Here is a 23,810-nt window from a genome sequence, read left to right as displayed (position 1 = left end):
GTTTGAGTTCTCACACCAGACACTCATGTACAATATTTGTACATCTCCATGCTGCTTAAATAGTTTTGGCACCTCACAAGACGATCGGGCATTTATGCTTACAATAGCTCTGTGATGTGAGAAGAGGTTTTTGTTATGGTAATGCAGAAAGCAAGGGAGGGCAGGAAGGATCTGCTCAGATTTAAAGTGGATACCTGTAGTACAGGAAGGAATTGAAGCCAGGTCACAATATTCATAGCTATAACTATCGAGGTTGTTGCTCTGAACACTGTGAAATCAGGACATGAGAGTCTCTAATATTTCTCAAATGGCTCTTGCAAGGATGTAAGTTTATCTCTGAGGTTCCTAAAGAGCACCTCCATAGACTCTCCAGCAGGACATCATGAAATCCGGTCTGTTGTACACTTGACATCACATTTTCTTTGTCCATCCAATTTTATTTGATGGTGGCATGGAAAAGTTGGTGCTTAGGTTTTTTCTTTTCAACCACTATGGATATTTCCACTAGAAATGGAGCTGGCTTGTCATTTAGATTTGACAGAAAATACATGGCACCAGTTGACACTCCCTTACTCTGAGTCTGTTGTCTCAGATATCAGATCAACTTTCTATCATACTTTCAAATCAGTACAGAATGAACTGCAACAACAACTTTCCTGACATTTTTAGGCTCTCTGTGGCATGCACACTTCTGTCCAGGTATAGAAATGTGGAATAAAGCCTTGCTTTGCAGGGCTAGTACAAAAGTAGATTCAGAGCTCAGCCTTGTTTAAGCATATTAAACTGCTTTATGGCAGAATCTACCTGTTGGCATCGACTAGGGAGGCTTGAAAGAGTCATGAATCAGGTGGCTAAACCCCATCTCCTGTGGCACTCATCCTGTTCTACTGAAGGTGGTGGGAATCTTTTATGATCACACCCCACAGTTTCACTGGTGCACATTATTTTGTATATCCCCTGATTCTGATAGTTCAAAAAAAGCCTTTTTTATACTGAATACTGATACATTCATATAGAAGAAGCAAGTCTTCACTATGTTTGTATTCTATTTAAGGCCCACAAGCAATTGCTGTACTTTGGTGGAAAGTTCCAATATGCATCACAGATTATTAGAGTAAGAGCAGTCAGAAAATGAGGGAAGTAGAGCAATTTAAATCCCCGCTTCCTGATATCACACATTAACTGTGCCTGAAGGTAAAATAAAATGTTGAGTAAGCTAACCAGATGAATGGTAAGCATTATCACCTTCAGGGCCCTCAAATTCACTCCCAGGTCAACAGCTGTGAGATTCTGACCCTTTACTGATGCCCTATGGCCAGAAGGTATTTCAGCAAGAAAGTCTTAGTTTTGAGACCACAGTTTGGAAGTAGCAGCAATTTTAGGTGCTCCCAAGCACAATTTTTGCCATAAGATGAACAAGTAAGCTCTGGTTAATCTATATTCAATATTCATAACTACATGTAGAAAAAATAAAAAAAAAAAAGGAAAGGAAATTATGCAAAAAGAAAGAGAGTTTATTCAACCATCTACTTTGTCTGAAGAATCTTTATAGATGCACCAAGTGTTAGAATGTCTCCAGTGACTGTCCTTGCTTAGGATTTTGGAAAAGCTGCTTTTCACACCCAAAACTCCATGCAGGGAAGACATACCATTGAGCACTGGCAAGCGGCATCACAGAGTAAAAATTTTAACTTACTGAATCTGAGCAGGGCCAAAGAGGCATTTAGGAACCCCAGATGGGACCTGCTTACAGCTGTAAGAAGTCAGCTTTGTGAAACAAAGAGGAGAGAGTCTTTTCCTTCTCCATTTCTCACGTCCTTGTCAGGCTTTGTAATTGCCAGGATTTTGTCTCCACCTTTTGTAAGGCAGATATGCCCTGTTATGCCCATTAAGTGAATAACCAGCACTGCTTCCTCCTTGGTCTCAAGGTAAAAGGTGACAGAAATCTGATCCAGTGTACTTAGAAAACTATGAGAAATTGAGTCATCAGCTTGAGTCAGTGAGAGCTGTCCTACTAAAGTGAGATTCCACTTTTTACAATGCTACCCTTGAAAAGGTCCTGTGTTTAAATTGGGGAGGTTGGAATTTTGGTTTGGGCTTTTTTTGGTAGCTCCACAGATCTGCAGCTTCTTTATTTATTAGGAGTAATATCTGGTATTGATTCATGACAATTCCGATTAACATTTCCATCCCAACTGTCAGCATAGAACAAACCAAATTGCTGTAAAGACTGCTGAGCTCTGTATCTCTTATATCTATGCATCCAGATCGAAAATCTTGCTGAAGTTGTGTTCAGCCACACCTTTGCCATGCTGGCAGGGTTTTTCAGAGGTGAGAAAAAGGTTATGGAGAAAGAAGACAAGTTCTCTACATGTCTGTATAGCTCTCAGGATCATTATCACTACCTAAGAACAGAAGAACCAACACTGACATTTCACTGATGTAAAAAGCAGTAGAGGAGAATTAGATTTCTACTTACATTTTCTTAGGTCTACATCACCAGCCCAGAAAAGTAATGAGACTTTGCAAGTTTTGTAGGAGAAATGGGGATTTTTGTTGCTGTTTGGCTTTTTCCTTCAGTCTTTCAATACTCCTGATCCCAGCCAGAATAAGAGGGTATTCAAAAATAAAAGTAGCTGAGTGGGGAGAGAGAGACTGTGGTGATGACCAAAGAATCATAACCTTCAAAATAACTTTGTCAGTTCTGGGTACATGTACATTTTCTGTGGGCGTTTTGGATCACCTTTCCAAATTGAAGCTGGATAATTTTGTAATATATGTGCAATTCACAGTGGAGACACGCATCTTGCATGATAAAATTGTTTCTAACAATCCATAAATCCTGTTCTGGGTTCCTCTACAAAGCCAGCTCAAAGTGTTTATGTTTGAGGAGTCTGTCAACAGAGAGTGACTGCACTGTATATTGGTGTAAAAATAGGTATTCTTTTCTGAAGAAAACAGATCTGTTACCACCACATTCATTTCCCTAAGGCCCCTGCCTTGAAAGGGCAGTTTGCAGAGCAATCTTTACTGCACCTTATGCCTGATGTCCCAAGAGTCATCTGTTCAGATAGTGTTTCAAATATTACAGAAGAAAAGAGAGTTGTGCATGGAAACTTCCCTCACATTTCAGCAGCAGGGTTTGGGCTGCATTTGACCCTCTTTATTCAGTTTGAATGGTTTTCTGGATGAAGGGCTTCCATACGCCTTCTGAGACAACTTCAGGAAGATGCTACACTTGTGACCTCAAGTGTAAACCTCAAGGTCACCACTTGTGACCTAAAAAGTAGGTAACATTTTCATTGGTCAGCCCTTGGCATTTCTAAGTCGTGTACCTGCATTCAAGATAGGGAAAATTATGTTTAAATATTTTTGGTACCCTCTAATAGTTTAGCAACCTGCTCCTGTGAGTTGCTGAGCACTTTGCAGTCCTGCTGCAAGGATTTCAGCTTCTTTCAGTAAAGTGCACAATCATGTGCATCAGTCTCTTTGATGAGCTGGAACTTGAGAGAATTCAATATATTCCTACTGAAGGCCCAATACACTCACAAAGCCAAAGTGAACCTTCCTCTTATCCTGCCTTTTAAAAGAGGTGATGTGCATGTGAGGAGAATTTCAAGGTTTATTACAATACCCTGTATGCCTGTAATAATAGAGCTACATTGAAAATTATTTTCTCAGCACAAATCAAGTTAAACATACAGAACATTCTTTGCTGCATTGTGAAACCCTTTTGGAATAAAAAGTCACAGAACAGAGTATTGAGAGTTGGAAGGGACCCACAAGGATGATCAAATTCACCTCACAAAACTGCAGAATAATCTGAATGCCATTTCAGAGAGCACCATTTACTTAAAGCTTTCTTTGTAGTAATGAACATTTAACATAGCAATTTATAACATTTACAGCCCTGGAAAAAGTGCTTCACACACTTTCCAGTTCATCCCCAGAGCAGTGCTGAGGTCAGGTCTGAAGGTCCCGGTATCCCCAGAGCGTGAGGCCCTGGGCAAGCACAGCACCAGGCAATTCCAAAGATTACTTCTAAAAATGAAAGGCATGACAAGCAGTAAGCAGGCTGGAGGCAAACATAATTGTGCATCAGTGTGCAGAGTGTGTGTGTGGAGCCTCCACGGGGACCGCAGTCCCCACCAGCAGTGGCAGCGGCAGGACCCGGCACGGCCGGCAGCTCTGCCAGCATAATTGATAGGGCACCTGCCCCAGAAGCAGCTTGTGTCAACCAGAAGCAGGGGCTGAAGAATAAATTAATGGTCACAGGGATATTTTTAGACCTATCTTGCAGATACTTGGAGCTTTAGATTTTTGCATGCTAACACTTGTTTCTTACACCGCTGTTAGAGGCAGAGGGCATCACGAGTTGGGGAAGTTTTTTCATGACAGAGCCCTTCACTTTTAATCCTGGAACACTAAAGTTGAGACTACTGCAAAATATAGTTGTTAAATGAAATTGCCTCCCCCATAACTTTTTTGGGGTGATTTAACTTTTCCCCTATAAAATTGCAGTTATAAATCCATCAGAGTGATCGAATTATTTATTGCACCTCAGGACCACAGCTTGGCTCTGTGTTTTATATGTCCATTCAGTGACAGCAGCTGTGATATTTTGGGTTTGGGGGAATTTTTATATGACAGCAAGAAAACATAAAGCTTTTCCAGCATTAGATTTAGCAAAATTCTGGAAAGAATCATCAATATAATTTTATAATTTTACCTATCCTCTTACCTATTCTCTGCCCAGCTACTCTGAATGAATTCTGCAGACTCATTCCCGACTTGCTTTGTGTCTGTGTAAAGCTTCAAAAATAAGGATCTTCCAACATGTGTTTTGAGATAAAGCCTTTGCTTAGGATTGTGTGAAGACCCAAAATGTTAAAATGGAATAAAAACAAATTTCTTGTTTAGATGGGCAATTTCTTGTTTAAACAATTTCTTGTTTAGATGGGCAAATGTGGCAACTTTGCATGATGTAGAAAGGTAGTAGACAAAGACTTTTTTTAAAGGCTGTTTAATGCCTTAACTATCTCTTACAGCCCTTCTTTGAATACAGTACCCATATGTTATAATATTTTTAATCATCATTTAATAACTTACAAAATGTTCATAGACACACCGTCTTAATCAGGTTCACATATCATTTAAAAATTTCCCTTCACAGTGTTCTCCCAGGCAGCACAGCTGATCCAGTACCATGATGTCTCTAAATAAATTACTGCCCTAGGAAGTCAGTCAAGTGATCCCCAGTGGAGTAGATGATACCAGTGGTGGCCAGCTGTGCAGTAATTCCTGTAGAAGGTTATCAAAGTCAGCATTGCTGCAAGAACATGAACCTGGAATTATGATTTTAATTTGAGGAAGAGGCAGGACTGCATTATTGTGGGAAGCACTACTAGTGCTTTTTCAGCTGAAAGTATTAATTTTGTGAAAAGGAGGTGTATTTTCTGTCAGGAGTGTTGGAACACCACATCTTGTCTCAGATTGGTTTGAAAACTATAGCATCTCCTGGGAGATGCTATAGGTATATATTGCCATTTCAGGTATATATTTCAGGTATATATTGCCTCTTGTTTCCAGCTGAGTCAAACTCCCTAGTTAATTTTTTCTCCCATAAGGGAACGCTTGTTGTGGGGTTCTCATGAAGGATTATGCTAGTAGTGGATAACTTACAAGCATTGTGTACAAGCATCCTTTTAGGGGCTGGAATTGTCATCATTCCTTTGGATGGTCCTTCCAAATCCACTCAGTTTTGGTGGTCAGAACTGCTGTTTTTCCTTTTCCTTGGCTGTTGTTTGTTTACTGTGTCCTTTAAACCACTCTTCCTTGTAGCTCCCTCTTTGAAGCATTATCTACCTCAAAATTTCAATGAGAATAAATTTAAATCATAATTATCCTTGTCTGTAGTACTGATATGAGATATAGGCATAGGCTTTCTGTGAGCCCCAAAGGAAATATTTCCTTTGCTTTGTGAATCCAAGTACCCACTAATAAAGTGGAGATTGTTCTTTTCGTTCTCATAGGAAAATAGTGAGGCTCTTGACCTAAATATTGTGCTTAAATAGCGCAGCAGTAGAAACATGCACAGATTAGTACTGATCAAGTCACAGTAATATGTTTCAACCAAAAGGTGCCAGCACATTTAATTTACCTTTTTTTCTTTTCATCCTCCTTTTCCTGTTGCGTTCAAGATGTGGGAGCATTTTTTGAAGAAGGAATGTGGCTTCGTTACAACTTCCACTCCCCAGGGACTAGCGTGAAGGATTTAGTTAGCCGGACGCTTTTGAGTTCTGCAGATCCTGAGATCACAGCGCCTGACCTCAGCTTGAACAAGGAGGAGCTCAGCTTCAGCTTCAGCACCACCAAGTCTCCTTGTGTCTTATTTTATGTCAGCTCCTACACCCCAGACTTCATGGCCGTGCTTGTGAACCCTACTGGTAAGAAACTGCTCCAGGCTCTCCCCATCAAAGGCACAATTGACAATACCAGGCTGATATTCTCTGAACTAATGAGAAAGTCTCTTCAGCCTTGTCATGTTAAAGTAAAGCACTTAGAAACCTGAACCTTCACTCTGCTTCTACTAGATCTGGTACTGATGTAAATGTTCAGTTTAGTGATGTTTCTTCAGCCAACTCTCTCTCACAAAACAAAACTAACCAAACAAAAGAGACCAAAAGCCTGCTATAACAATGAGACCCATGCCATGAGCCAGTATTAAGGTGGGGACAAGTAGACATCCACATGAGGGCACCTGCATAGCTGAACTGGCAATATCCCTAGTAGTCAGTAGAAAGTGTCATGCACTGTTCTGAAAATCTGCATACTCACGGAGGTGACTAAAATATGGATGTAGTATAGTATATAATGTCCTAAACATTTTGGTAATGGATGAAGGTTGGATATGGACCATTTGCTGTTACAGTATTAAAACACTATATGAACTGAATATACTTCAATTCCAAATAGTGCCTTAGTGCCCCATGAAAATCATAATTAAGATGATTTTACTACTGTTCTCTTTTATGGGGTAATATGAGTATTCTACATGCCACTCATTTTTTTCCCTTCATGGGTAAGAAAGGATGTGCATGAGAGAAATCCAACATCACACAACTAAACTGTAGTTATAGAGGTCTAAGTCTGCTCTTTTGGGCCAGAATATTTCCATTTTTCATCAAGAGTGGGGGCTGCATTTCCCTTTTCAAACATTCCTCCTTTTAATCAAATATTTAAATGTGTTATGAAGAGCAGACACTCCACTTTTGTTTAGAAAAGAAAAATCTGTCTGGCAGTATGTTGTGAATATCAATTAGCCACTCCTGACTATACTTTTCCAACAATGTAACCTCTGGTTTTTATTTCACAATATAATACTAAATTTCCATGGAAGTCCAGACGGTCACTCATCAACAACAATTAAACGCGAGAGCAAGAAAGTCCCATGTGTGAATTATGTGTCAGTGCTAATTTGTTGTAATTTTGCCTTTATTCAATGCATGTCAATGGTTTATTCTTTAGAAAATGTTATGCTTTGTATAATTTCATAGAATTTTACTGCAGCAAGAACAATAATCTCAACAATAAAGTGTTACTTGATGTGCTCAATTTTGTACCAATTGTCCATATTGTTCAAGGCATAACTCCAATTTGTTTGGTTTGCAGTCTGAGGTGTTTACAAACACTGTGGTTTGGAAATGCTGGTCATTGTCACACTTCTGGGTTATAAACTAGAGGCAGTTTCGGCCCAGTAACTTTATAATCCCAAACATGAGCTCTTCTCTTACAGCAGAGACCAGCTATGAGAGCAATTAAGTGTGAAATTATAACAGCTGTATGTGAAAATAAAGACGGGAAAATAGCTGGTGAATAAAGATCAAAATATCTGAGGGTGCTTTTCACATTTTTTCTTTTTCACTAGGGAATCTGCAAATTCGGTACAACCTGGGGGGCACCAAAGAGCCATACAACATTGACATTGACCACAGGAACATGGCCAATGGCCAGCCCCACACCGTTAATGTCACACGGAACGGGCGGGACATCGTACTGCAGGTAAGCTGCTTGATTCCATCACTTGTATCTTGCAGCATTTTGTTTTTTGATGGGTCTCCAGTCCTCTGAAAAGGTTGGTGTTATTTAGAAAATAAAAAGTACAGTAGATGGGGTTCTGTCTGCAGATCACACTCCTAGGAGTTAATAAAAGCTATTCATTCCCTCTGTTGCATCAACTCATGTTGTTCTGAAATCCTCATTTTAGTGTGATGACAGCTGGGCTAATACAGGTGTCACTGTAGATGCTCGAGGGCATCAGAGACATCTGGGCTGATAGATAACGTGGGACTTAGGATAAACCTGTGCCATTCTGGAGCAGCAGCTGGAAGCCAGGAGGGATACCCTACAGCATCTTAAATGGTAGTGAAGCCTGATGCAAATAATATCGTTCTGTAAGTCCTGAGTCTGCAAATGAGGATGTCTTTAAATTTAAATTTACCCTGCAGTCCAGTGAAATTGCAAGAGCTGTTTTGCAAAGATGAGCAGATGCCTAAGTGTTTGTGTGACATAAGCCTGGGACAGAGAGTATTGTTGAAGGCACATACCTCTGGCTTATTTAGGTTTTGGTACAGCACAGGTAGGAGCTTCATCTCTCCATATATCACAGTTTACAAAACTTTGAGATAGTATAATGCTATTTATAACTGAGGGGAGTGCTGCAAGAAGCAGTCAGTTTCCAGGCTGCCTCCTCTCTGTGGTCACCACAGAACTCTCTTTTCATTTACTGGTTGTCACATCTGCAAGCACGGAGAGACTGTGAGCAGGGTATAGGAACAGTTTTGTTGGTAGGAGAGTCAGGTGGATGGGAGACATTAATCTGGATTTCTTAGTTCAGAAGAAGCAAACCAAAACCAATAACAAATTAAATATAAAAAGGAGACGTTTCCTTGGGAACCAAGCCAAAAGGTGAAGGATGGTAGTCATCACAGTATTATCTACCTGAATATTAAAATAAATCCCTGACAATTACCATTTCAAGGTATTAAAAGGAAACTTTTCAGTGCATTACAATGTCATTTGACTGAGGCTCACAGTACTCAGAATAACACTGAATGCACTGAAGTAGAATTGTCACCAAATTATTCACAATGACAAGCAAACTAAAAAATTCCAAACAAGCTAAAAAATATAGGTGTACATCCAAACTCTTTTCAGGCTTTTGGAGGTTGGGAGTGATATATATTGATGTGTGTGTCTATCTTGCATGCTGTTGCATTTATTTCTCCTCCAGCTAGAAGGAAATAAAGGAAGACCTATAGTTTGGTGTCCACATCCCTCTGATGTTAAATGCTTTTATTTTGGGGAAGTATGGCATGGAGTCCTAGCTGGCTGATTTAGACAGCTGCAAAACTAAAAAATTTACATTCCAAAGTGATCAGAAGAGATACCTTGCCCAGCTGGAAATTATGTACACAGTTAAATGTTCCAGCCTTGCATCAACTCACCTGAACTTGTTCCCAACAATTCTTTCCCAGTGTTTTATGAGACCACTGCCTGTCTAGACTTAGAAGAGTCAGAAACATTTTGGTTAGTGCTGCTCTGCTGGGGTAAAAAACTTTTAATCTATTCAATGTGCCTAAAACTGATTAATGTAGCCACAAAGCAGATTCATTTGAGACTTATTACATGAGATAATCTGTCTGATGCACATGAAAGAATAGGGAAAGAAAGGTCCCATACACAGCAAATCCAGAGATCCTATTCCTCTCCTGAAAGAGACTATTTCAATCAAATTTTCTTCAACCTCCATAAATTTATTTCATTACTTATCTGCTTACGTTCTGTAAATGAGAGAAATTATATGGACAGAAATGAATCTGCTAAGTAGATAGTTCACTTGAAAATTACTCCTGTTCAAAAATGAACTCCTCACAGTGTTTGAAAATCCAGAAGATATAAATACAGTTTTTCTCAGTATTCAAAGGACAAATCATAACGTATGAGTTTTCTCTTGCAGATCTGAGCTATGAGCATTTGAGTAGACTTTTATTTCCTGCTAAATCCTTCTCCAACCTGATGAGCAGCTGGTTTGCTTGCTTTTAAAGAAGACAGCTTGCTTGCCAGGTGCTGTTGCTCACACTTCCACATCTCTACAGGGCATAAAAGTGTCACAAGAAGGATTTATTTCTCATCAAAGCTTCAATTCAAGAGCACTCAGTATTTTTGAGATCTTAGCAGCAAGTTCATACTTAGAGTACCTGTCTTTCTAACTTACTGTAATAACCCTGTAGTGCCAGAGAGATTTAAAAAATCTGAAGCCAGGCAATAAATTGGTACCATATGAGCTGTGTGAATCAGAGTTTTATCATGATTCTCAGGAGTTTCACTTACATATAAATATGAAAAAAGACTCATTAGTGAACTCTATGAGACTTGACCTCATGCTGGCGGACAGGAGGCCACTGATTACTAACATAAAATCAGAATTTGGGGTGGGATTTGAAATCAACATATCCACAATACTATATGTCCATAAGGTAACAAAACAAATTCAAGAACAAATATTTAGTGTGAATTTCTTTTGTTATAATTGTATCCCTATTCCTAACATGCCATGGCAGTCAAGACTGAAGGTAGTAGCAAAAGCTCTGTCAAATAGTTTTTATATTTCAGTTTCACACCTTCACTGACTGCAGACAAATCAATAGTTCTACATTAAATAGCAAGCTCTCAATTGTGTTGCCAGTGGTTTCTCAAGGATAAGGTTAAGGATATACAGTCAATTTACATGTCAGAAAAAAGAAATTACATAAATCCAGGGAGAAAGATATGCTTATTTTCTCATTTCCATGAGGGGGACAAAATTAACATTTGATAGTAATAATTCCTATCCCTCTCCTCTAGTAAAACATCAGATACAAATAACTATGGCACACCTCCAAGGCTCCATTAGTTCACCTGTGGCAAGAAAAAGCCCAAACTTAGAGATGGGAAATGCATTATTCCAATAGATGACATTTCATTAGGTTATGGAGGGCAAGTTTTACTTTGTTTGATTTCATTAGAAGATTTCATGCTTCAGCAGGGTGTTTTACATATCATAAAAACCAGATCACTCTTTACCAAGTGTTCATGGGTGATTAACACTATTCACACATCAGTAAAATCTTCTTTGAAGAAAGCCAAGGACAAAAGCTCCAAAGCTCCCTAGCAGAGGTTCTGATCCAAAGCCCATTGAAGTAAATGAAAGGACTTCCATTGCCTCCAGCAGGCTTTAAATTGTACCTTAAAGAACTGTAGTAGTTGCATCCTGAGTGCAAGATTCATACCTTCCGCCTCTTTGCGTGTCCCTAGAGTAAAATCAGGATGGAATCTGGATCAGAGACTTTTATGTTCTGTTGCACAAAGGTAGATCAGCCTACTACAAAGAAAAAATATAAAAGAAAGAGAAAAAGAGAAAAAAAAAGAAAGAGAAATGTACGATATGCTTTGGTTGTTAGTGGAATAAAGCTGATGGTCAGCAGGACTCAGACTGGGGCTGTCAGGTTCCTCACATGTACATTCTCAACAGGTGTCCAGGTCTCCATCCCTGCTTTAAAGCCATTTCTGGTAATGGGTTATCAGTCACAGTTTATAACACCTTCTTTGTTCCTGAGAAGGATTAAACCAGAGCAACTTCTTCAGGACTGAAGAAACTCTGTCCTAAACTCTCACTATGCTTTCAGGACAATTATCCGCAGCCACTGCTCGTCTTCTCAAAAGGCCGCACAGAAAGGCAGAGACAGTTCTCTCTTTCAGGCCTGGACAATGTCAAACTGTGGTGGAGGGACTGGACACAGCAATACCATATAATCTCAATGTTAATTGCTGACTCTGCTCAAAATCAGCTAAATTATGAAGCTTTATGGCTAAATCTTGAGCCGAACTCAGCTGAGGCTGAGAACAATATAGAAAATATATTTGTACAAGTCTCCATTTTCCAGCTTCACCAGAGGCAAGCAAGAGTGTACACCCATCTTTGTGAAAAATGATCAATGAAATATTTGACCCTACCCAAATGAAATCAAAAAGAAACAGAATTTTTGCAAGAATTTTTGCATTTCCATTTAGAGCTCTGCACTACTTGAAAAGAGAAAGCAATTGCAAACTCCTATGTGTCTCTCACTGTTCAAAGAATATGTGAATACCACACCTCTAGATGGTTTAAAAAGGTAAATCATACAAAGTTTTGTAATCTGAATTACAAAATAAAATGGTAAACATAACAACAATAAAATAAAATGGGTGAAGCAGTCTGCATATAATCCCCATCTTAAATGCAATTAATATATCAAAGATTTTATAATTGTAGATTAAATTTTGTTCTCATTAAAGCAAGTGGGAACTTTCTCATGGACTTCAGTGAGGCTATAATTTCATCTTCCATCATTATTGTTACTGTATTTCCTATGTTTTGAAGCTATCATATTTCCTATATTTTGAAGCCTCAACAGAAAATTATCACTGTTTGAGCTCTTTCTTAAGAGGGGCCATAAAAAAATCACCAAATTATTTTCTGCAGCTAACTCAAAAATAATGATAGCAGTAAAACAAATTTTGTAGAAAGACATTTTATCTAGCTTTAAAGACTTCAAATGATAGAAAATGTACCATATCCTTTGACTATGTCTTACAGTGCTAAGTACCACTCTTGTAAAGAATTTGCACCTAATTTACAGTTTGAATTCAACATTTAACTTTGGGATCTTTGTGTCTATGCTTGATAGATGAAAGAAATGTTTAATGTCAGGCATCACTCCCCTTCACACTTTCTTAGAGATGCTGATTAAAACATCTTTTCATCTTGTCTGCAAGATGCTAAATAAACTGATCTATTTTAGTATAGCCTCATCCATCTATAGTTTTTAAACAATTTTTTAACTCTTCTCTGAAAGCTCTCCCTTTTGAGTCACATTTTGAAAACATTTACCCTAGGATTAGAAATGATAATGGTTGTTATGCCATCAAAATGACATAGAAATACCATCTTTATTTATTTCCTTCATTTTCTGGGAATTATGCTGCCTCAGCATCCTTTGGGTAGTGCTGTAAATTGTCTAGACACCAGATTAATCTGAAGGCTGGTTTAGCCAACATTTAACTGGTAGGGAATGGGAAGTAGTGCTCATGATCTGAAAGGAACTAGTCAGACAGAATTTACAAATTCCATAGCTGCTGACATGAATAAAACATGTTTTAAGCATCCAGGACTTTAATCATAGGTAAAACATGTAAACTGTAGTCAACATCAATGCAACAGTTAACCTTCTGCTTTGTTTCTTCATACCCAGTAATTCTATTGTATTAAAAGAATAATTAATGAATTTCCAAGCATGTTTTGCTTAAAGGGAAAAAAAATAATTTGTTCTGTCAATAGTAAAGGCCTTCCTGCTGAAATGAATTATTTAAAATCCCTGGGGATACATCCTTTTCACTATATATTGCCCTTCTGTAGTGGCAATGTATTACTCAAAATGCTAGTGCCACAGAAAGGCAAACTCAGACCATTTTCTAGAGCAGAGCCATACATTAGATCTGCATGTTTAATGAATTAGCACTTAGTTTATCCATAACTTCTAAGCTCTTTTTTCAATCAGAAGTCACAAGGAAGTGATTTTACTCAGGTTCTGAAAATTATAGGGTTTTTTTTCCACAAATAGGTGACAAAGTAGCATAAGAAGCTATCAATAGATATCAATAAAATTCTGAAAATAAAGCAAAGCTTTTGTTGACATCGTATATCATCCTTATGACTCTAAGCAACATCTGGTTTCCAAAATATAAACAATTACAGGCCCTGATCTTTTCATAATTCAAGTTCCCTCCAACTATAAGGATGTTACAGATGTTGCAAATGACCAGGTGTTCAATACTGAAAAGTGTCACTAAACAACAGCAAGAAACAGCAGAACAGAATTTAAATTGTGTCCACCAGAATCAGAAATGTGCAAATAATTCACTGATTATTCATTTTTTTACCCGTTCTTTTGTGCTCACGGGATGACCATGAGCTCCGAGCAGTTTTGTTGATTTAACCCTTCACGGAAAATACTCAATTTCTTTATTTTACAGTGTGACACACAATATTTCAGTTAAAGAGAGCAGTTATAGGTAGAACAGGAACCTCGTAAATTAACAACTTCTACTCCCCCTTTGTGTGTGATAGACAGTGGTTAGCGGCATCTGCCAAGGTAAGGCAGCACATCCCCATTGAATCTCAGCTTGATGAAAGACAAAAAGTTTTCAAAAACCATGTCTTGTTTTTGAAAGACAGGTGTCTGCTAAGGAAGGCAGGAGCCTCCCCTAAAATGGAAAATGTAAACCCCCTCCCTCTGAATTACTATAAAATTTAAATTAAGGGCCTCTCAGGCAAAAAATATGGGAGCATGAATAACAATTCTTTACTAGGGAAGAAGATAACAAGATAAACAATGCAGTACACTAAAACAATACTGACAGAGTCAGAGCACAACCTGACACCCTGTTGGTCAGGGTGCTGGTAGCAGTCCCATTGGAATTGTGGCTGCAGTCCTCCTGGAGTGTCAGGTGTGGTTCTGTTGGAGCAGGGATCCTGTAGAAAGGTGTAGTCTTCCTCTGAAGATCCAGTGGAAGAGGCTGCTGTTCCTCTGGGAAATCCAGTGGAGAAGCTGTGCTGGTGTTCCAGAAGCTCAAGACTATATCCAGGTAGGAATGCTTGGCTCGTCCCTCTGGGCAGAGCATCTCACAATGGGATGCTATAGTTCTTATCAGTCATGCAGTGATATTCAATAGCCTGTTATCAGCAGATGTCTCCCCAGAGGGAGGAGTGGTTGTGGACAAGATAAGGAAAACTGCCCACTCACAGAAGACAACTGCCATACAGATGGCAAATAGAATACAATTGGCTTGGCAATCCAGGACAAAGAAGAACTCCTTTCACTCATCAACAAACAAGTGGACATCAGGACATGGCATCCTATCTCTCTCTTATTGGAAAAACATGGGGAAACAGTAGAAAAAACATCATCCATACATCCCCATCTGGGGGTAGCATTGCTCCCTGTGGTTTCCCTGTGGCTGCTGCACAAAGGCAGAGGCAGATGACAAAGCATATATCTTTTAAAAAGTTTTACCCTCTCTGCATCAGCTGAGATGGTTTCAAATTTAGAGGGCTTTTGGAACAATGTTCCTCTTTACTTTCTGCTTTATAAAACCAGGAAAAAAAATGGAGAAAAAAATAGGAGAGGACCTCCTTTACCCATCCATCCTTCTTATTTCCTTTTAGCAGAGGTTGTGTTGCTGGATTCAGGGTCATGTTTCAGCTGCCTTGTCCCAAACTTTGCCCATGTCTAGGCCACATATCATGATAAGACCCAGAAGTGAAATGTGTCCTCACCTTACACCCCCATTTTCCTGGGAAATAAAGCTAAGGCTATTCAGGTCAGAAGGGAGAATGGTATTTCCTGAGTCTGCATATCAGAGCAGAGCAAAGGTCTGCAGGGCATATCAGCAGGCTTATACACCTCACAAATGTGTTACTTACATTGGTTATGCTGAAACTAGTTCCTTCTTCTGTAGTGTATTTTCAGTGATGAGTGTCTGTGTGTGTGTCTTCCTTGGTCTGTGTGATTGTTGGTTTTATATAATTTTATTGGAATTAAAGAAACAAAGAAAGAACAAAAAAATCATTAAGTCATCCCAGAGTCCAAGACAAAGCTAAAAATTCAAAACCAACCGTGAAATAGAAATGGAAATGGCAATTTCCATTGTATGGAAGTACACACTGGACAAATTAATGTCCTGTGAAAGTCATCTTTAGGTACCTAAGGTAGATCTCTTTAATTTTAATGACTTGGCATTATATGACTTGCTATTGCTTCTGTTAACATTTATTGTAATTCATCTACTAAAGAGAGCAATAAAAAGTCAACAGATATGTGAAAGAAGCACCAGAGAATAATTTTAATTGAAGGAGCCAGACTAAATAGTGTGCCTTTCCATATCAGTGCTTCTGTTATATTTGAGTTATGTTTCTACATTTCCATTTAAATTTTATCTAAAATTTTGTGGATTTTTAGAGGAAGGCAAATTATCCCTGGCATTATTTAGCGGAGCAACAGCAGCTTTCAGGTATATATATAAGCTTTCTGCACATAAAAGTTTTGAATCAGAAAAAATAACTTTTTTTTTTTATTTCTGCTATGTATCTATGTTTTTTCCACGTATCACTTTAATCACATTTTTAACATAAATCTCTGCAAAAAAGAGACTTTATCATAAAATACTGTAAGTGATCTTTATTTAAAAAAAAAACAATTGCTAAAGGTTAAATCAGTGCATTACACCAGCAAAATAGATTTTTAGGAGTGGTTCCTAAAAGAGCATTTCCTATACCTCTATAGAAATTTCATCTGCAGAGCTCAAAGCACAATGCCAGCCTTTAGTTTGCCTTACATCACACCAGTGAAGTGTGTGCCTCCTCCTGTGTTCCAGATGAGCAGTGAGGCTGCAGGTCTGTGACAGTCCAAGGCAGTAAAAAATGCAGGGTTTATGGTCCTGCCTGTTTCTCTGGATCCTCTCCTCATTTACAGTCCATGGCTTGTCCCTGCTCTGGCTCAGATCTGATCCGCACTAACCTGGGTCAAGGACCTGACCCGTCAGAATCAGATCAGCAGAGCACCAGTGCCACACTGAGGAAGGAGCTGATTTGCACTGAGAGTGGCCACGATCAGCCTGAGCAATTACACAGTTATCACTCCAATCTGCTCCTTTCCTCTTGTACTAGAGAAAAAAAAAATAAAATCAAACATCACCATATTAAAAAATTGCTAGGTTTTTTCCTAACCTTTTAGCAGGTGAATAATCATCTGTGTCACGCTAATAAAAAGAATGTCATAATACCTCCCATTTGATTTTCATAATCAACTTTCTTCTTTCTCAAACACTACTATCATACTTGTGAGGAGCTCCATCTAAACACCTGCATACTGCCTTGTTATTTTCTTGGGGTCACATGCCTAGTCTGTTCTAGCTTTGTAGGCATTTTTGAGTAGGAACACTTTTTATTACGTATTGTTATAGAACTTAGCACCAAAAGCCCTTGTTCAGGAGTAGAGAAGTCAGTAACACAAGTGATAAGTCATCATAATCATGCAGAAGACAAATATTACACTGATCATGATGGTAACACCCCCTTCTTTATCCTGCTATTGCTGAAGTCAACAGCAGAGCTGCATTGACATCAGATGGTGTGACATTAAGCCTTACAGCATTATTATTCCATCTGATTTTGACAATTTTTTTATAAAATTTGTCCAGCATAAAGAAAAGCCTTAACTTTACAGCAGTACACAGGTTGGGTTGACAATGATTCAGATGTAAGTATATCCACAGGGTGAATATAAGGTATGTGCTTGTGTTTATATCCTATTTTTTCCCCAAGACTACTAAAGTGATGCAGACATTATGCTTGCCCTTAGATTGATATCTCTGTTAATCTCAGAACTCCCATCAAGATTAGTTTTATTATCTAAGTGAACAGTAATTTAAAAGAAATAGCATTTTATTGAACTTCTGCTTAAATCCAGACAACTTCAGAAAAAGGCAGTCTGCCTTGGAGTGACGTGACTTGAGAGCTGAAACTGCAAATTCCTCAGAAACTGACACCTACTTTCATCTCCGTTACACTCAAAGCCACATTGAATGTTTATATGAAGCTCAAATGAAATTACTGAGTTTTTAAAGAAAAGTAGCTGTCATGAAAAACCTTAAATATAATTTTTAAACTGTAATTTAATACAGAACCATGACATCAAGATCTGTGTTATACAGAGGTTCTATTTAATTTTCATTAAATAAGGAAATCAAATTATAATTCAAATATCATTTGACACTAGTAATTTCTTTTTATTATGTGTTTTCTATTAGATTGGTAGGCTAGTATTTCATGCAAAGGCTGCAGGCTGCTCCATTCCAGCTGCTTACACTGGAGCCCCCACTGGATGGCAGTCACATGCAGCTTTGGAAAGAAGTCAGCGTGATGCTTGAACACACAGACCTCTAAAGAAACCTTAGGCTGAGTGTCTCTAAAAAAATGCTTTCTTTTATCAGGTAATTCTATTTTAGTGCAAAGATATGCAATAAAAGCAAGTGGACAGAAATCTCCCCATTCCCTCAGCCACTGTTCCCTAGACCCACTGTCTTGTGGTGCATCATTTTATTCCAGGTGCCAGGATTAAAGAAAGCACTGCTCAAAGCTGTAGAAAGCAATGCAGGTGTCCCCTGACAAGAGATGCCACAGCTAGCAGCAGAGCAGGAGCTGGCTCTACCACTGATCAGAAATGTTTGCCCAAAAAAATTGGTATCAACAGCTTTTAAATAGAGATTTATTTTAACTAGGAATCAGAACAACCCAAAACTTCAGACAGTCATTAAAACAATCCACAGCTGAACCCATTGGGATATCTTTTCTTGACTTCAACGAGATGTGAAAAATGTATGTGAGTGGCTGGATTCAGGGTTTTATGCAGTATAAGAAATCTGTTTAAACAAGTAAACCTCAACAGCAAAGTGTCTGTTCCTGTTAGAGCCTGGAATGTAACACATCATTACTGTCATTGTTGCAATCCCTTTTGCCTCTGTACCGGGATGAATCCCTTGGGACTTCAGCTCTGCTATGTTGAAGTCTCAAGGGAAGGTGAGGTCACTGGAAGGATTTTGGTTTTTATTTTTAAATCTGGCCAACGTTGCTGCTAACAAACCTGTTCCAAGATGGGGAAAGAGAGGGCCTTTCTAAATCCTGAACACTACCTGGACACAAAGGGAGCCTTATCACGCCACAGCTGGCAGGATTTGATATTCTGTAATTGTCCATGTAAATGGTCACAGTGGTTCATCATGAAAACTGACTTTTCATTTTAATGCATATCCTGCAGACACAACCCATGTACACAGGTAGAGGCTGCCTCCACATTTGGCAGGGGTGACTTTTTTATTTCTTGTTACTACTCATTTGTTACTCTGACATTGGACACGTGGCTACTGCTTTAGGACATCCAGCATGTGTCAATAAGTTGATTATAGACATAGATTGATATTTAATTAATTTACTAATATTTTATCTGATTAATGATGATCTGATCAACACCACAGCCTAGAGTCCAGATCACAATAAAAAGAAATATTTTAAAATTGCTCCAGACTGATTCTGAAAAAGAAAGAACCCAAATGTTGATGATACTGACAGATGCTAATATAAGTAGTAGCATGCCCAATTATTTTATCAGAGTTACTTCAGCATATTTTAAGTCATATTAATAAAGGGAAAACCTAGAAAATTAATCCTGTGTAGGTATTGGAAAAAATTCCACTGTAGGCAAAGTTACATGAGGTTAACCTCTTGAGATATGAAAGGATGGAGAATGAGTGTTTTGTGGATTAGTTTTCACCAATCTTTACCTGATACAGCTCTCTAAAGTCTACACTTTTCATTTAATCACCTTAAGGGTAAATAGCATGACAGATCTAAGCCATTTCTATTTTTGTCCTGAAATAACAAGAGAATTTTTTTTCACCTGATATGCCTACAGTTCCCATTGAAAATGCATCTGGCACTTGCAATGTTTCATGCTGTGAATTTCCCTTCCATCAGGAAAACCAATACCAAGCACTCAAGTGGAGTCTCTATTTAGTAGGGTCTGAGGTTGGTTGAGGTTGGGATCTGTTTACTATTTTAACCCTTTGTATTTACTTGACTACACTTTTTCCAAAATAGCTATTTTCAATTTGAATTTATATAATTCTAATTTCAGGTAAAATATGTATTTCTGCTCTTTATTAAAAATCTAAGAAAAACTGTTCACAATACTCTGAACAAACTGAAGCTCCTTATTTTCTGAGTAAGAAGATGGAACTATGTTTTTCCATGTATTTATCTCAAAATAATCAGTGTGAATACTAGTTATGATAAATTAAAAATAATTTCTGAACTTTAAGACTTACTAAACCTCTCTTGCCATCTGCAGAGACTTTTTTCCTGTGTCCTATGTATATACACTTTTCTTCTTGGGGTTTTATGGGGAATTATAAGAAAGACAGGACTCCTCCAATTGTTATAGTTTTTTGAGATGGTTGCCTCTGCAGATTCATGACCCCAGCATGTTTTACAACTACCTGAGCTCATGGTGTTCCAGGGTATCAGGGGATTCAGCCCTTCAGTTCTGTGCTACCTGCCATTCATTTACTTTTAACCACTGAACTGAGAATTTGCAGTATGATTAAAACAAAGTAATCCACAATACTTACATTTTGAAATTAGAAATATGGCAAAAAGATATGTGAATATATTGCATACCATAGAGTTGCCATTTCCTGAGAATTACTTTTGCAGTTACCCTGCAAAGTCTTAAATCACATATATGAGTTTCTGTCCTGTTTTGTGCCAAGGCAAGGCCAGAATAAAATAAACTATTAGTGCTCTGTCCTCTTTAAGCCTGTGTAATAAACATGTAAATCTGAGAAAATAAATAACAACAGTAAAGATAAAAATTCATTCCAATTACCTTTATGAAATGTGAAATCAAAACTCCACTGAGCTATATTAAACTATGTTAATAGCACTATTACCAAGCATAGGCAATTCATTTTATTCCTCTCTTTCTTCACATTTTTCTGTTAAATAGCTAAAAACCAGGGGGAAATATGCTAATGTAATGTGATTGCTGTGCCATATGGGGGACAATATGCATTTCCTATAGATTAAACTATTTAGCTAAGTTGATTACTCTTGAATTTATTTAGGTTTCAATAGGCGTCATCACAATCAGATTGAACAACATTCTCAACAAGAAAGTAATAAGCATGAAGTGCAAAAAAAGAATGCCTTATTAATTTATGACTTTTCTGAGAGAAAAGAAAAATGCCCAACACCTGAATTAGTCTCAAATTCCCAGCTATGTAAATCTAGCTTCAGCAGTAACATAGGTCCCAAATGGAAATCTATTTCTATGGAAAGAAAAAGTTGTTTTATTATTGATGCTGTTGTTATATTTAGCAATTGAAGAGCACATAAGTAAAAATTGATGTGATTCTACAGCAATCAGAACAAAAATACATTCAGTATAAGTATTCTCCAGGCCTTGGGAATTGTGAAGATGGCAGATATGGAAGGAAGGGTATTTACTATTGTTTTCCCTTTATGAAATGAGAGTGTATTGGACAGTTATAAGAGATGACAAACTCCATAAAGTAGACCTGATTGATCAGAACTGTAATAAGCAGATCAGTTCAAAATACTCATCATTTCTTTTTTCTTTCTCCAGCTTGATCACTATCCTCCAACAAGTTACAGCCTGCCAGCCACATCTGACATTCAGTTCAATTCCCCAAAGGCACTATTCCTAGGAAAAGTTATAGGTAAGATTTCATTTCGTACCTGGGACAATGATGTGTGTGTAGCAGGATGCTTGCTGGGCATGTGGTACAAGTGGTGATACTGGAGTTATGCCTAAAGAAGGGGTTGTGCTCACCCTGTCAGAGAGGCTGATGAGCACACAAATAAATAATTTTCTGCCATGGATTGGGGAAAAAAAAGGTATGAGCAACGAGACCCTTGTAACATGGTCTTTGTGAGGTTTCATTACCCTCACGGTGTCAGATGAAGGCAATCCAAGGAAATCACTGAGACCACTGCTTCTACCAGGAGACACTGAAGTTATTTTGAATATTATCATTCACTGTGAAGTTATTGTGTACCTTGTATCATGTCTTTATCCATGCAGACTGCCTTCTTATCCTAGAGCATCCTCTAGCAAACCATCATTCTTTCCCACTAACATCCACCTGCGAGGTCTTTTGGAGTCTGTAACACCTGCAGCAACACCCATCTGGACATTTTCTGTCCTTTTTATGGATTTCATGGTTATTTCCAGTGCAGCAGCTTCCTGGCCAGCTCCCAAGATGAACTCAAGGGGATGCCTTGGCCTCACTTTTAGACCATCCTTCATTCCATTGCTTAATTTTTCTGCTACTGGCTTCTTACATGAATTTCTAGGCTTACTCACTTCAAGAAGCCATTCTACCCAACATTTACAGTTTGTAAGGAGGGCTTTTTCACCTTTCCAGAGATAAAGGGGAATTAATATTATTTCCTCTAAGCTCTTTATACAGAGCTATGGTTGCTTGAATTCAGTGAAGAGCTTAATCCAGAAAATTGCAAACTTTTCTTTGTTAAGTAGTTAGGGCATTGATCTGTGAACCCTTTGCACTGTTTTTGAAGTGGTAAAGAAATTGACCACATAGCTAATGGGACTCTTTGTAGATACATTTTTACATTTGTTTTGTTTTTAAAATTTAACATGCAGAACTTCCATGAAATAGGAAATGAAAAGCCTTTAAAATGACTGGCTATCAGGAGTGCCATGAACTATTTTCTAGTACCTTCCAAGTCAGTTCTGTTGATAGTACAAAAGTTGATGCAGTCTGATTTTGGATAGTCCCTGGAATCTCGATACCTTACTGCATTTAATTTGGGCAGCTGGACTGGAGCTGATGGTCTGACTCAATTTTTTAATAGCATGGGATTACATTAGCCCTTTGGGAATATGATATTATTTTGCTTCCTCCTCTCTGCTTGTTAATGTCTTTGCAGATAAGGCATTTTATTAAGAAAATGTATCACTACTAAAAAAACAAACAAGAAAACAAAAAAAAAACCTTTTTACTCTTTCTACCAAAGAAAAATTGGATTTCACTGCAAAGAGATTGATTTCCTGGTGTAAAATGGTTGTGCAACTAACCGTGTCTGTTGATGAGCTTTACTGTGCAGCTCTCAGAGTCATGTTGAACAAGGGGACAACTCAGTTAAAAGGGTTACCCAAGTACAGCAGTTTGAAGGGCAAAGTAGACATAGAATTCAGTATCTTCAAAGGCTCTAGCTGGCACCTCATACTGACAAGACATATTTTAGTGGTCTAGAGGGATTAGAACCAACAGAAGATCTGGATACATAGATCAAGTTGCAATTTGTGCCCATATGCAATTACATTCTCCAAATGGGCAATATGGGAGCAGCCTCCCATTTCACTGCTGCTCTGGCATCGCTTGCATTCAGTTTCTGTTGTTCCCATACAATGCAATTCTTATTTGTCAGCAAAAACGAATGCAAGGCCCTACTTTTAAAGACAGATGGGTTTTTGAAGAGCACTCTGGAACAATCTTATTGGGAAACTGGTCTTCTGTCTGTCTTATTTCCATTTTTATTGGTGTTATTTGCATAGGAGCAGCCGCTTCTGCACCAGCTGTTCTTGCTGTGATAGAGAGTTCATCTGCTCCCCGTCAGAAATGATCCCTTGTCCAACACCTCCCACAATGCAACACCTCTCTCTGCTCTAGGTGTTACAACAATATGGATGATTAATAATGTTATTTGTAAAATTGTAACTGCTCAGGATATTTTCTGTAAAGCAGGAAGGTCACATCAGAGCAACAGCAAAATGCTTGAGTTGCAATCAGGGAGAACTTTTCTTGTTAATTTGAGATGCTTTCTGTTTCTTTGAAATACTGTTTTAAAAAATGCATTTGTTCACTGGCTTGAAAAATACTGATATAAAATAATTGTAGTCTTTTGGAAAACTGGAGGTAAAGGCGCTTAGTTTATAATTCTTACCTAGGCAAAATGGATTATGATTTGAGGTGGGAAATAAAGCTGAAACACACAACAAATGAAAAATCCTATTTTACATGAGTGTGTGGTAACAAAAATAATAACACTAGAGAAATGTAGGATTTCACAA

The 23,810-nt window shown here is 38.1% G+C and overlaps 1 protein-coding gene across 1 annotated transcript in view; it reads left to right on the top strand.

Annotated features, from left to right (window-relative positions):
- The window catches only part of CNTNAP2 (contactin associated protein 2), a 1,030,166-nt gene that overhangs the window by 944,000 nt on the left and 62,356 nt on the right, over window positions 1-23,810 (top strand). The window contains exons 19-21 of the mRNA XM_054654380.2: window positions 6,201-6,446; window positions 7,928-8,061; window positions 21,339-21,432. Of these exons, the coding sequence (XP_054510355.2) occupies window positions 6,201-6,446; window positions 7,928-8,061; window positions 21,339-21,432 (474 nt within the window). The remainder of the gene's footprint in view (window positions 1-6,200; window positions 6,447-7,927; window positions 8,062-21,338; window positions 21,433-23,810) is intronic.

This window comes from Agelaius phoeniceus, chromosome 1, assembly GCF_051311805.1.
Source record: "Agelaius phoeniceus isolate bAgePho1 chromosome 1, bAgePho1.hap1, whole genome shotgun sequence".
In the NCBI taxonomy this organism is placed as follows: domain Eukaryota; kingdom Metazoa; phylum Chordata; class Aves; order Passeriformes; family Icteridae; genus Agelaius; species Agelaius phoeniceus.
Note: the sequence above shows the minus strand (reverse complement) of the source record. Positions and strands in the feature narration are given on the sequence as shown.